The 13,918-nt window shown below is 46.8% G+C and overlaps 2 protein-coding genes across 2 annotated transcripts; one reads left to right on the forward strand and one right to left on the reverse strand.

Moving 5' to 3' along the window:
- Positions 1 to 137: 137 nt before the first annotated feature.
- On the forward strand, positions 138 to 9,936 carry LOC135809598 (solute carrier family 41 member 1-like). The gene is made up of 9 exons (XM_065322982.1): positions 138 to 731; positions 2,406 to 2,513; positions 3,545 to 3,616; positions 4,119 to 4,440; positions 5,024 to 5,165; positions 6,144 to 6,217; positions 6,771 to 6,899; positions 8,257 to 8,411; positions 9,375 to 9,936. Exons 1-9 carry the CDS (start codon positions 417 to 419, stop codon positions 9,558 to 9,560), a joined length of 1,503 nt encoding a protein of 500 aa, XP_065179054.1. The 5' UTR covers positions 138 to 416; the 3' UTR covers positions 9,561 to 9,936.
- Positions 9,937 to 10,041: 105 nt separating this feature from the next.
- On the reverse strand, positions 10,042 to 13,556 carry LOC135809601 (uncharacterized). The gene is made up of 4 exons (XM_065322985.1): positions 13,313 to 13,556; positions 13,008 to 13,229; positions 11,455 to 11,589; positions 10,042 to 10,406 (listed from the first exon to the last, which is right to left on the reverse strand). The coding sequence occupies exons 1-4, from the start codon at positions 13,401 to 13,403 to the stop codon at positions 10,261 to 10,263; spliced, it is 594 nt and encodes a 197-aa protein (XP_065179057.1). The 5' UTR covers positions 13,404 to 13,556; the 3' UTR covers positions 10,042 to 10,260.
- Positions 13,557 to 13,918: the final 362 nt, after the last annotated feature.

A 13,918-nucleotide genomic window follows, 5' to 3' on the forward strand; every position in this document is an offset into this window, starting at 1 on the left:
GCGCAATGACGGCGTGATCCTGCTGTATCCATGACAACACGTGCCACGTATAGCAATGTGACATCATTATCATGCATACTGTACTGTATACTGAGCTCATGAGTAGTCGCTGCCTCGCTGGACTTCAAAAAAGTCACAGGGAAACGAAACAAAAGACTTCACTTCAGAAGGCAATCATAATGAAGATGCCGCAGATATCGCGTACCGGCCACCTGGAATGACTTGTTCTTGTGGATTCGTAGTCGAGTCGTGACTTGAAGCTAGGGTTTACTAGTATCGGGAACTAACTTCACGCTTTGTAACTCAAGTGGACTCAGTCGGTGACTGTCTAAATTTGTCTTGATTTGTTGTGAAAGGAGTGGATAAAATTGCCCTCGCTGAGGGAGACAGTCCCAAGTAATGATCTCTTTTCAATTATGACTGGTGGAGAATCTGTCCAGCTGGAGCTGGAGGAGTTTTCTGGGTCTGGCGTAAGCAGTAGTAACGCTAAGCTACCTTCTCCAACCAAGCCCCAGCAGCCAGCCAATGGGAATGTTCAGCAGCCATTGCTGGAAGCTGTTGACTCCGATGTCGAGTCTGATATTGAGAATGGCGGTGCGGGCAGTGAATCCCTGGCGAGAGAAGTGCCCAATGAGGCCTCTGTTGCTAACACGGCTGCACAGGTGTTTTTTCCTTACATGATGTCAGGGTTTGGAACGGTGGGAGCTGGCCTTCTGCTCGATCATTCCCAGGTTAGTATTTACACATTATTTGAATTTTGAAAATTTCCTTTCTTTTCGTGTAGACTTTTTCAAGTACTTTGAATGCTGGTTGTTTGAGGTGTTCGTACTGTCGTTGTAGCCCTACACAGTAGTGTGATTGTAGCTGTACCGGAGCAGCACTCGTGGTGGTAGTTCTGGCTAGTTGTGACTTGAACCATGTCCTCCATCATGAATGTTGTGTGGATGTGTGTTGGGGGCATTGCTTGTACTCGATAAGTAATTTAGTTGATAGTAGTAGTGGTTTGTCTCGTGTATGCACGTGAGGCATGGGTCGTACAGGAGCAAGGCAGCTCGATATGCCGGCCTCCTTCCGCCCTTGTGGCGATGCGTACGTCGAGATAAGAACTTGGTCTGCGTGCTTGGATGAAATTCCTTGGCCTGTGAGGACACTAAGAGTGATTGACGATGGGTTTAACTTCCACAGTATGTGAAGTGCCTTGCCAGAAACACACAGGAGTGCACGCGGAAGCTTTCTACTCCCTGCTAGAGTGTGTGTGTGTGTGTAAAGGCAATCAATAATGCATTTCTCCCATCACTCCAGTATTTTGTTAGCAGTGTAGCCGTCCGCTGAGACAGTACCTCAGAATGCTGATGCCAGTGCAGCACCCGAGAGAGGTGCGACTGCTGTGTGCAAGATGGTTCCCAGCACAGCTTGCCAAGCAGCTGGTGATCCCATTCTTGTTTGCGGGTTGTGGAATGGCCGTAGCGGGAGCGTATCTTGACGTTGTGCAGGTGACCATGAGCTGCTTGTAATATGCATGGATGCAATGTGGCCAACCCAATCTTGAAATGCCACTGAATCTTCTTTTTTAAAATAAACGACGCGGAGACAACAATTTCGAAATACATGTAGCAGTAAAATAGGACAATTATGCCGTCATCACCCCGCGTCGACAAAGTCATGAAGGTTTTCCAAAGTCTTGAATCTTCTTTTTTCTTTACCTCCATTACCTATGTAGGCGAATGCTGCAAGTCCTACGTGTCATCTGCATGCCTTATTGGCCAGCGCACGGAATGATTGGTGCCAGTGTTGCCCCAGTAGCTGTTCAGTTAACTACCGTATTATCTCTAATATAAGCACGGTCCTTTATTTTTTCAATGCACCTCCGCCCCGTGCTATTAATGGAGACGTTCCTTTATTGGAGACTGTTCCATTATTATTTCAACCTCATTTCAGAGGCTTGTTGCCATGCCGAATTCATGTCAGACACACACATTTCAGGGTTTTTTTCGCCGGTACAGATAATGAATTTACACAGTGTGCTTATAATGGAGACGGAGCACTTTATTTTTTGAATGCCGCCCCAAGGTGTTCTATTATTGGAGACGTGCTATTATTGGAGACTGTGCTTATATTAGAGATAATACGGTATCTTACTAGTGGGCCAAGATGGATTAGATGCATGTACTACATGTAGTAGTATTCTGGGTTCTTCCTTGCCTTGCGTTTACTGGATGTAGTGCGTATGAGGTAGAAGTTCCGTTGAACACATTTGAAACATGTCGGCTATGGCGCACTGATAAGGAGAGATTTCTGCACGATGCTGACTGGGCATAGGTTGAAGTGTCATGTCAACGTCGTTCAACTCTGACTGTGTATGTGCGTGTGTGTGTTGTTGCTGTACTTTCTTTATGTGCATGTAGCACTTCCCTGTTTTTTTAGAAATACCAGAGTTGTTTATTCTCGTGCCTGCCCTGCTTGGTCTGAAAGGAAACCTTGAAATGACGCTGGCGTCCCGTCTTTCCACACAGGTTAGTCAAAATTTGAGGTGCTGTGTGCACGGCCGTGCGTACTCGTTTGTGTGTTTGTGTGTCTGTATTAACCTCCAAGCGTGTACTACACCAGCTATGGGGTCTGCGTCTCTGCGACTTCATAACTTCACATCATGTGACCAACCCGTACACATTCTTGCTATGGGGTCTGCGTCTCTGCAATGTCATAACTTCACATCATGTGACAAACCCGTACACATTCTTTGCACCAGTTGCACGATAGTCCAGCCTACAGCGTTGTACGCAACCCTGCTTTGGGTTCAACTCCCTGCTGGTCACTTCGCACTGTTTTCCAGCATACTAGTAACCGTTTTGAACCATGTTACGTGATATGAAGTTCTGCCGTTGCAGCACTGGATAGAGGTTGTGCAGGCAGTTGCGCACTCTCGCGGGTTTTGTACTCTTGATGCTGTTGACCTCCGTACCTCCCCTTCCCTATGCTGTATGGTTTCCTGGCAGGTTTCTACGAACTTTGTACGCGTTTCATCATTGTGCATCCGGCACATGGTAGCTGCTTTGGCTACGACTTTCTGGTGGTCACTTTCCACCGTTTGCTTGCGTAACCCACTGCGCCAACTTGTGTGATGTGAAACTCTGCCGTCACGGCGCTGGAAAGGGAAAACGAAGGCGGTTGCACACTGCTACGGGGGTTATGTCCTCTTGAACACTTTGGCTGATTTGGGCTGTTCACCTGTCGCTGCTTCATGAGGAGCGTATTTTACGTACGGAAGAACCGTATCTGTTGGCATGTGGCAGTTACTAGAAGTGTGTCTACAGTTGCGCTTGGTGAAATCCGACCCTAAGTGCAAAACTGGCGCCCTGGACCCGTTCGCATTACATCACTGTATAAATTGTACATGTGTACGTCCACCCGCATTTGTACCACTTCCAGGGTGTCGAGGGCGCCAAATATGCACTTCTAGTCGGACTTCACGGAGCTCAATTATGTACAGACTGTTAAATCTACTCTGTCTCTCTGCTCTGTATGCTCTGTGCATTGACCTTTTTAGGCGAATCTGGGCAGTATGGATGATAGGAAGACAGCATTAAAGCTATGCTTCGGTAATTTAGCTCTTGCACAGGTAAGGCGTGTTGAAATTTGCCATGCTTATATATTTTTTTGTCGCTGGGAAGTTGTCTCCTTTCCTTTGTGCATAGACCAGTTGTTGCGTGACCTGTTGTGAACTCAACTTGTGTTGCCAGTCTAGAGCTGCTTGTCACCACTTCCGGCCTTGCTAAAGGAAAACAAGTGTGAGCATAGGCCGTGTATGGTAGCCTTGAAAGCGAAGAAGCACGAGAGACATGCAGTATTCTGTATGCTAAATGCAGACTTTGAATTCATCAATAGAATTATAGTTTTGGAGACAAAGGCACCCTCCTAGTTCCTGTTTTGAAATCTTCCTTCAGAAATACGGTGGTAAATTGCCAGCAGTGCTGGAGGTAGTGCCTCACTGACTTCCACCCAAACTCTAACCATGGACTCGCACCTGCTGTCTGTGTTTGAGCTGTAGCCCGTTACCTTTCCGTTCTATGCTAACTTCTACTGTATCTGTGCCGTTCCGTTTCTTGTGCTCTGTGCTGCAGACACAGGCATTGGTTGTAGCGTTGATTGCAGCCATTGTGGCAATAGTACTGGGTGCACAGGATATGGGTGGCCCAGCTGGTCATGCTCACCCGGTCAGTCATTGGCGGCACGCTTCGCTGATGATCGGCGCTTCTCTCTTCACAGCATCCCTGGCTAGTCTCATCCTGGGCTGTGTGATGTGTCTAGTGGTGTACGGCTCTCATCGATTAAAAATTGATCCGGATAACGTTGCGACTCCGATAGCGGCCAGCCTGGGTGATATCACGACGCTGGCACTGCTGGTTGGTGTGTCCGATTTCATGTACGATCATCTCTATAGCAGTGAGTTTCAGTGCTGTGTGTGTTTGTGGGTGGGTGCGTGTGTGGATGTGAATGTGTTTGTCCGTAAATATCGATCTTTTACACGAAACCAGGGGCTGGTTGGGCGGAGAACTGTCATAACTAAGCCTTTTCGTTCCGTGAAAAATTATAATGCCGGTTGGCGCCTTAGCTTCGTGTGCGACTTTGTACTCACGACAGGTGACTGGCTGTAGAGACGCTGGTGGAATATGCATTATTTTCTTCATAGGCTGTAACTATAAAAGCCACTCTTTGCACCGTATCCCAATCCTCCATTCCCTGACATCACGTGGAGGTGAATGTTCATTGCTCAAAGCCATTAGCTGAGTGTTCTGTATACGGACTGGTATGCTAGTTCGGTATACTGTAGTAACATTGTGCGCCGGAGAAGTTATACAGCTCACGATGTTACCGCAGTGGCTTTCAGGTGCTTTTCTACAACACACATGCACGCACAGAGCACACAGCAAGAAGCCCACCAGCCTGTCAAGTTCTCCCCAACGTACCCTGTCCTCATTCCTCTTCTGCCCCGCCTTGTCTGTTCTTTGCTGCTCACTGTCGACAGGGCCCTGGGTAGGTGTAGTTCTGGCAATAGTATTCTTGCTGACTATACCCCTCTGGTGGACGATAGCACGGCGCAATGAGTTCACATGTGATGTACTACACTCGGGATGGTGGCCAGTGCTAATGGCTATGGTTATCAGCAGGTAAGGAACATGCAACTTGCTAGCAAGGGGAACAAAAAAACGATAAAAAAATTTCTCAAGTTTCCCGTAGAGACTCGGTTACCTTGCCTTCATATACCTGCGCTTTTTCTGATCTCCTTTATGTTGTCTGATGATTGGTTTTTGCCATGAAACTCTGAGCAATGACGAAACAGCCCTGTTTTACTTCATTTTGTGTACCTCTTGTGAGACTCGGTTACACTAAGGCCTCATTTACACGACAACGATTGAAAAACGTTTTTCAATCGTTTTCGAAACGTTTTTGCTGTTTACACGAAAACGATAATCGTGTACACTGCAACACTTTTTTCGGCGCGCAATGGTCACGTGCAAAAAGTTGGCCTGGCGCAGGCTGGCGGCGGCATGTTTTGAGTACAAGGCTCGTACTAGTAAAACGTTTTTGCCGTTTACACGAGAACGAAACGGAACGAAAACGATTGAAAAACACTTTGAGGCCGTTTTTCGTTTGAAACGTTTTTGAAACGTTTTTCAGCGTTGTCGTGTAAACGCTCTTATCCAAATCTGTTGAAGCGTATTCTTTTGAAAACGTTTTTGACAAAAACGTTTTTCAATCGTTGTCGTGTAAACGAGGCCTAAGTTTACCGCATCCGTAGGAACCTCACCGCCCTCAAGGATCAACCCCCTAGGTGCTAGGAAAGGCAGTGGTGTCATTTGCATGGCTATGGTCATTGTATGCAGGACTCTGGCTGCTTGAGTCTTGTGGTCCTGTGGAGAGATCACCATGTTGTATCTACATTGTATACCTGGTTTATTGCAGCACGTTGGACTGGTCACAGTGCACGAGTATTCTTGGTTTTACTTTTCACCAGGAGAGTGTGAGATCTGAGGTTCTATGACATGTGTCAGCTGATGACCAATTCCCTTGTCTCTTCCCCGGCGTTCCGCGCTGTGTGGGTGTGATCTTTCTTGTTTCCCCTCCTTTCTTCTTTTCCTCTCAAGTGGCGGTGGATTCATTTTGGACAAGGCCGTCACCCGGTATCAAGGCATTGCTGTGTTTGCACCTGTGATATGTGGTGAGTCCTGTTCTACACTGTTCTACACTACTGTGGCGCTAATGAAACTGGACAGTGAAGGTGGCTCTGTTGGGTGTAGTGTGGAACCAGAGCTTGACGAGTGCCTTTCGCTTATCCTGTTGCACTGTGTCCTTACGTCTACTTTAGCACCGTTGTACTTTTTCTTGTTTGACCTGAAGCTTGTTGTTTGTGCAAGGCGAGTGTGAGTTTCAGTAGTGATCACGGTACTGGTCTAAGTATCTCGCTGTCACTACTGTTCTGGCTACTGTGTGAGTGAGTGCCTTAGTGTGATGGTCAGTCACACGGCGGTTGTCCTAACTTAGCCCCCATCTCACTTGTTGTCGGCTCTCTTGTGCATTGTGCACTGCAGTACTACCCACTGCTGTGCAGAGTGTTGCTCATAGCGGTGTGGCTGCTGGTGAGGAGAGCTGGTGTTTCAGGTGTCTCTGCACTGCATTCACTGTGGCTTCGAAATCTTTGTGTCTGTGCTGGACTGTAACTTATTCAGACTTGTGACTCGTTGTTGTTTTTTTTGCTGTGGTGTTGGTCCTAGGTGTGGGTGGTAATCTGGTTGCCATCCAGGCTAGTCGCCTGTCCACTGGTCTGCATCAACGATTTTCTACCGGTGATCAGCGAGCTGTGCCGGAGAATGGCAGTTGCTGCGGGACGTTCCGGGGCTCTGGTGAGTGCGTGTACGCGTATCTGTGGTCCACTTCCCGGGCAAGGCCTGGATGGTGAAAGAGAGATTGATATTACTAGTACGGCAACGCAGATGGAAGCCAGTAGCGAGAAAAACGCGCATCCGCATAATCACATTATTTCGCTGTGGGGACGTTTGACAGTCTAGGAAAGGAAATGCTTTGTTCATGAGTCTTCCCGTTCTCTCTCTCTCTCCCTGTCTGTCTCTCTCTCTCTCCCTGTCTCTCTTTCTCCCTGTCTCTCTCTCTCGTAACTTACTCTCTCTCTCTCTCTCTCTCTCTCTCTCTCTCTCTCTCTCCCCCTGTATCTCTCTCTCTCTCTCTCTCTCTCTCTCTCTCTCTCTCTTCCCACCTATGCTGCTAATGAGTTGCAACTCATGTCCGATGTCTAGGGGTGAAACGAGTATCTATTTTGACCAATCGATCACTCATTCATAATATTCGATCGAGTACAGTCAACTTCGCTTATAACGACTGCGGATATAACGACAATTCGCGAATAACGACAGAATTTCCATGCCCAGAGCAAAATCCATTCTACCTGTATACATGTACTTAGACTTCGGGTATAACGACACTTCGCGAATAAGGACACTTTTCTGATGCCCCGCCGAGTGTCGTTATAAGCGAAGTTGACTGTATCCGATTATTTCGAGTATTTTATCAAAATTCAAAAGCGTTAGATTTGTGAGTTCTCGACCGAATCGGAAGAAATTATCTGTGATCATAGAACAAAAGTCGCCAATGTCTTGTACAGAGTGTAAAGTAACGATTTTCATCAGTATTTCATATCTCAGAACGTTAAATTAACCAACGTTACTTGCCGTGGTGATCGCATCGTCCAAGTCGTAAAATACTGACTCAAGATTATGCATGCATACCAGTGGGCGAGCGGTACAACCAAAGTTTTTGAAATATAGAATGGCAATACTAAAAAAAAAAAAACGATCGAGTGCAAAATTTCGAATACTTGCTCGTTTGAAATTTTCGAACGAATACTCGAACTAATCGTTTCACCCCTACCGATGTCCGACATGTAACTCGTATAACTGAATGGACACAGTTTTAATCCCAGTGCACAATATTAGTGTAGTCACTGTGTTGCGCACAGCATGCAACACAGCCATGTGAAGATGGTTGTGCAGTGTGTTCCGCATTGCTGATCCCGACGTGGCCCTATAAAGTTATGTGCACACTACTACTTTTACGTTCCATATTTGGCAATGTGCAAGTGGCGTGTTGGTGTTGGCGTTGTATTGTAAGATCAGTCATTGGTTTTTCATGTCTCTGTTGACAGTTCCATGTGCTTTTCTCCATTATTTTGCTGCTTCTCTCGCTCAGGTGGATCGGCCAGCACGGCCCGTCTTCTGCTGTTCCTTACTATCCCCGGCCATTTTGTGTTCTTGCTGACCATCCGGGCTGTTGAGCAGGGCGGCAGTCACACCAGTATCACACCATACTTTGCTGTTGGCTACTTCGTTGCAGCCTTCCTGCAGGTAGGCAGAGAGCTTTGCTGGTGATGTTTGGTCATTGCGGGTACATGCATGTAGAGGGGACGGCTCGATACCGGGACGCTTTGACAGCCAAATTTGTATAGACTCAAACCGATCATCAGCGTTGATTTTTCACTTGAAATATGTTTGTGGAAGGAAACTGGCATGTTGAAGTGTGCTCTGGGGCCAGAGTCAATCGAACTGAGCCACTCCTTTGTGTTGACCCATTGCCTCCAAGTTGCCCAATTTTTCGCTTCAAAAAAGTTCAAATCAGAGGTGGCTCCAAACCGGACACGTTTTAGAGTGCACGTCAAATTCACTCTGGGTCTGAAATTAGGTAATTGCTATCGCTCCACGACGGCCAGTACAGAGTAACAATAAGCCTTGTGTGTGCTTCCATTAGTTTTGATTGGTATGCGGTGCTTTATTGGCAAGAGGCGAGCCGCTGTTTACCTATGACAAGAAGTTGATTTTTCGAAAGTCGTAAAACTCAAGTCGCAGTGCGAAGCAACACGTCAAAAACTCACTTGCTTGATATGGCGCTTCTGGTCATCGCAGAGCCATGAAATTTTGGCTCGGAGTATAACACATCGTAGTCTCACTGTGACATATGTTTTCTAATCAAAATACCAAGAGAGAAAGTGAATACTGAGTCCGTTCCGGTTTGCAACTTGTGTCCTATTTGAAACCGTCCCCTCTACATCAGTTCTGTTCTGGATTAGGGAGAAGAATCATGCACCCGGGAGACCGCTGTGTCAAGATTTTCCATGAGGACAGACACAGCAACATGGTGTTGACGCTGGTTGCATTCTGTCGCTGCCTGCTTTTTCATCTCTTTTTGTCACATGATGGTACATCAGTATGTATACGATTCACCAACAGCACTATATGCAGCCGGAGGTTCGTAAACACCTGTGTAATGGTACATGTATGTTGATGTGGATGGTGTGTTTGTGGCCTGTTCAGGTGCTACTGTTGCTGATCGTGTCCAACTGGCTGGTACATTGGCTGTGGAGGCGAGGAACGGACCCAGACAACAGCGCCATACCGTACTTGACAGCACTGGGTGACCTTGTTGGCACAGCCTTGCTGGCCGTGGCTTTCATCACCTTGAACAAATATGGCGACGGAGATGCTGATGTAGGAGATTGATCACATTTCACGGAAAATAATTTATTTAATTATTTCAAGCTCGAAACTGATTTATAATGCAGTTGTTTCAGGTCTGTTCCCATTCTCTTTTTTATGCTTGAGTATACTCCATATAGTACAGGTCTACTTTAAATTTCAAGTCTTTTCCCATTCTCTCTTTTTTATGCTTGAGTAAAGTTAGGTCTATGTTTGTTAGTCGACACCCCCGGGGGGGGGGGGGGGGGTTCAACAATTATTATTATTATATACTATCTTGAATCAGGGGATTTTTGATGGTTGTCTTGTCTTCTAACCGATACTGTATTCCTTCTCTTCCTGTAAATATTTAGGCATCCTACATACAGAAATTGAACATGAAAATGAGTCGATATGTGAACTAGGTGGGTACCAGCAGCTGTGCAGCTTCACAGCTTTGTGAGCATTGCCATCATCCTGGTATGGATTTTCTTCAGACTTCTCACCTCCCCGAACCAATAGAAAATAAATGTGCAGCATAATCATTTTGATAGGACGGACATACAAGTATTTGGGTGTGCGTTCACGCAAAACAATATGTACAATAACCGTCACCTAGGAGAGCGTAAATAAAAGTAAGTAAGAGATGGAGATGAAACTGGTTGGTTTTAATGTCGTAAGCCGTTTTAACCTAACTTCAATGGAAGAAAACTAAGTGGTAGAGTGGGACAGATAGGGGGAGATTTCAGAACAGATTGAGATCATCTAGGAGCTGATCAAGGTCAATATTGGCCGCGTCAAGTTCAATGCCAATGGAAGCAGCCTCCTTGACTGCCTCCTCAGATTTCTGAATAAGTTCTTGCATCTTCACTTCATCGTCGTGAGAATCGTCTGGAAGAACAGAGCAACCAAAACGAATCCTGTGTAATAACGACTGCATTCAAGTTTGCAGCCAATAAGTGACTTCCTGGAGCTACCGATTGTTTTCGGCAAAATTCTGCAAAAATTTCGGGTACCCTTTAGCAGCCATGTTTTATTTTTGTGCAATTTTTACATAAATCATGATTTTAATTTATCTGGTCCCAGGTTGCATTTTGATATCATATTGTGATTCGCGAATTGATTTGTGTCTGATAGTTGCAGAGGCAGACCTACTAGGTGCGAAAATGCAACAACAATGCAGACATCCAGGGTGGAGTTGTAAATAATTGACTCCCGCCGGGAATGCGCGATCCCAGCGGTGTTGTTCCGTACTGACTGGATCATCGAAATCCAGACGGGTACCATTTTACTAACGGTACCAGAGATTAACGGGCGGGTACCCGGAACACCCCTTTGACCCCTAGTCAGAGGTGTCAGTGGCTAACATCAGCGCCTGGTATGATGAGTTTGGGAGGGGATTATGTACTCTTTATTCAATGAAATTAATCATACAGGAGCTGCTAACCCTGCGATTATCTTCAATGTTTGCTGACCTGAATCTGTATTTTTTCTTTACCATGTACGACTACAACAGTGCTGCTAAATGAAATCCACACTCAAGTTTGCACCTTGAATCATTTCGCAGCCCAGTGTTTGCAGGCCTAGGGCCACGCAAAGCCCGGCGCGTACTTGAGTGACGCGACTAGATTTCATTGAGCAACACTGTACTATGTAGTATGTGAAAACAGCCAATACTAATTGGAGCAACCTACCATTGCAAGAAAAGGCGAGAGAGAGAGAGAGAGAGAGAGAGAGAGAGAGAGAGAGAGAGAGAGAGAGAGAGAGACAGTGAGACAGTGAGACAGAGAGAGAGAGAGAGAGAGAGAGAGAGAGAGAGAGAGAGAGAGAGAGAGAGAGAGAGAGAGAGAGAGAGAGAGAGAGAGAGACACACACACACACACACACACACACAGAGAAAGAGAGAACATGTGTGTGTGTGTGTGTGTGTTTGTGTTACCTGATGATGTGGCGAAAAGTGTGTCAACATCGGCCGGCAAGCTGACATCCATTTTCAGTGGTGTAGATAGGAAACTGGCAAAATCAGTGCGATAGGCTTTTGTACAGTCCAACACTTCCCTGTCCAGGATGGGCCCTGTATCGCACGCACGCACACAATATATCAAAGAAGGAAGATACACAAATGCGTGTACAGTAAGTCTGTTGCAGCCCATGAAACAGGGAATAGCTCTTGGGCACCACACCCAGCACTCTGCAGCTAAAACGCATGTGCCATAGTTTCATAGAAACTCACGGCGCTGAACATGGCCAAGAACAATTCAGTATTATTTGGTTGGCCGCCACTGCACTTCAGTATGTTTAAGGCAATGCCAGGGCTGCCCTGTGAGTGCGTGTACAATACAGGCAGCCATGGCCATACATCCAATACTGCCAAAAGCCAACTTTGCAAGTCTCAACCGGAGAGCCCGATAGTACGGTAGAGTAGCTGGAGGGAACCGCGCTTACAATTCTGCCGTTGAAATCCACCACCAGATCAGAAGCAGCGGTCACACGGCGGGCAGCGGAATGAACAACAATGCTTGTGTTGAAGCGCTAGGTGAGATGCAAGGTCGACCAAGTCCGATGGCTGTTGGGATGATCCTGTGGGAGAGCACGTATGCACCTTCAGCCCACCAGCACTTCTAAACCGTCTACAACGACGTTGACAATGCTTTCCACCAGTCCGCTGGCTGACAGGCAGTTCACGGGGCCGCATTGCACATATGCCGCGTGTGTCCAGATACACTAAGACGGCGGTCGCAAACATAGTCAGCTTCGATGGTTGTGATGGTGGCAGAACATCAACGGACACAATATCCGCAAGGGTCGATCCTGGGCTGTTGTTAACCATGGAGTGTCCATGGATCGTAGGTCGTGATAAGCACGGTCTTCGGCCGAAGGCGCGGGCATTCTGCTGGACGAGCCTTGCCGAACCATCCAAACAGCAGCTGTTGAGGTTGACTGGCATCCGGCATTTGCGGAACATGCCCAAGCCACTCCATGCGCCACTTGCGGATGCTGGTGGACAGCAACTCGGGGTTCCCCCCACTTCGCCTCACCTCTTCATTGTCACCGAGTCCCAACAGTTACTGTTGGTCTCGCCAAGTCACACCAACCAAGACAACACGTAAGTAAGAGTGGTGGAATCCATCGATGCGCAACTCGTCACACCGCAGCAGGACTGGCCAACACTCGTAGCCGTATAGCAGTACTGACACCACATACACACTGTAAATCAATCTCTTATGCACACATGCACACACGCGCGCGCGCACACACAAAATTCTGCTGCACCCGGGTTAGTGGCGTTGTACGTGACGTCGTTTGCCCCGGACATGGTTTGAGGTTACGTTTTGTATACTCCTGTGTATCATCTACAAGACCGTTGCTGTAAGAGATGAAAAGTGGCATCGAATCTATGAGAAAAAGATTTTCTTCAACCCAGTCGAGAGAGTGAGCCGGGCTGATAGTAACACTGATAAAACTCAAGCTCGACATTTTACGTACGCTCACCTTCAGGTTTTTCCCGGAATGGCGTCATTCGTTCAATATCCGGCGGGTTCTCCAAGTCAACCTTTGCAGTTCGGCGACGACGACTTGAAGTTGCTGAGGACGAGTGAGAAACAGGTTTCGAATGACTCGAAGTTTTCTTGCTTGTGACATTACTTAGATTCGAAAGAGGAGCTCGAGATGTATTGGTGAGTTCACCAAGCGCCCTCCGCGCAGGCTTTGAACCTAACAGGCAAGCCACAGAACAACTATAAAATGTCAAAGTTCAAAGACTGCAATTCAAATTGCATTGATACACTCGTGTTTACCTGCTTGAGAATCAGCTGACTTGGCATTTCGTACGCCCTGCCCTACGTTTTCCTCGTTGCGAACACTTCGGTGGATTGAAGTGGAGGCCATTGCATCGTAAACACGACTGCAAAGAGCGAATGCAGGACGGGAAACGAAGTTAAGAGTGGAAGTTCCGTCTGCAAGAACTCTACACAGGACACATTCTAGCTTCTTGTTCTTCACAAATATCTCACTGCTGAAAACTGTGTGAGAAAATAGCCACTTTGTCTTTATCTTTATGAAAGTTTGTCCTTGCCGCGTCTTGAATTGACCAATCAGCTACACGTTGCCTGGGCTCCGTCAGCCTTCTCTGTTCTCACATCTGACTGTGTCGACTGTGAATCTGTGACGTCACCCAACCGTTCTAAATACGTCATGAAGAGCAGGGAGTAGTAAAATGTTTACTACTCCATGTCATGAAGTAACAACTAACTACTTATGTATTCATGTGTGTGTGTAGTTACATACTGTACTACAATTGTTGCAAGAGAATATGACCATGATAACTGGGGGGGGGGGGGGGGGGGGGGTACAGCATTGGGTATTATTAGTATTATGCTCCTCGACATTCGTGTTGTTGAGCA

The sequence above is a fragment of the Sycon ciliatum genome, chromosome 2 (genome assembly GCF_964019385.1).
Source record: "Sycon ciliatum chromosome 2, ocSycCili1.1, whole genome shotgun sequence".
NCBI lineage: Eukaryota > Metazoa > Porifera > Calcarea > Leucosolenida > Sycettidae > Sycon > Sycon ciliatum.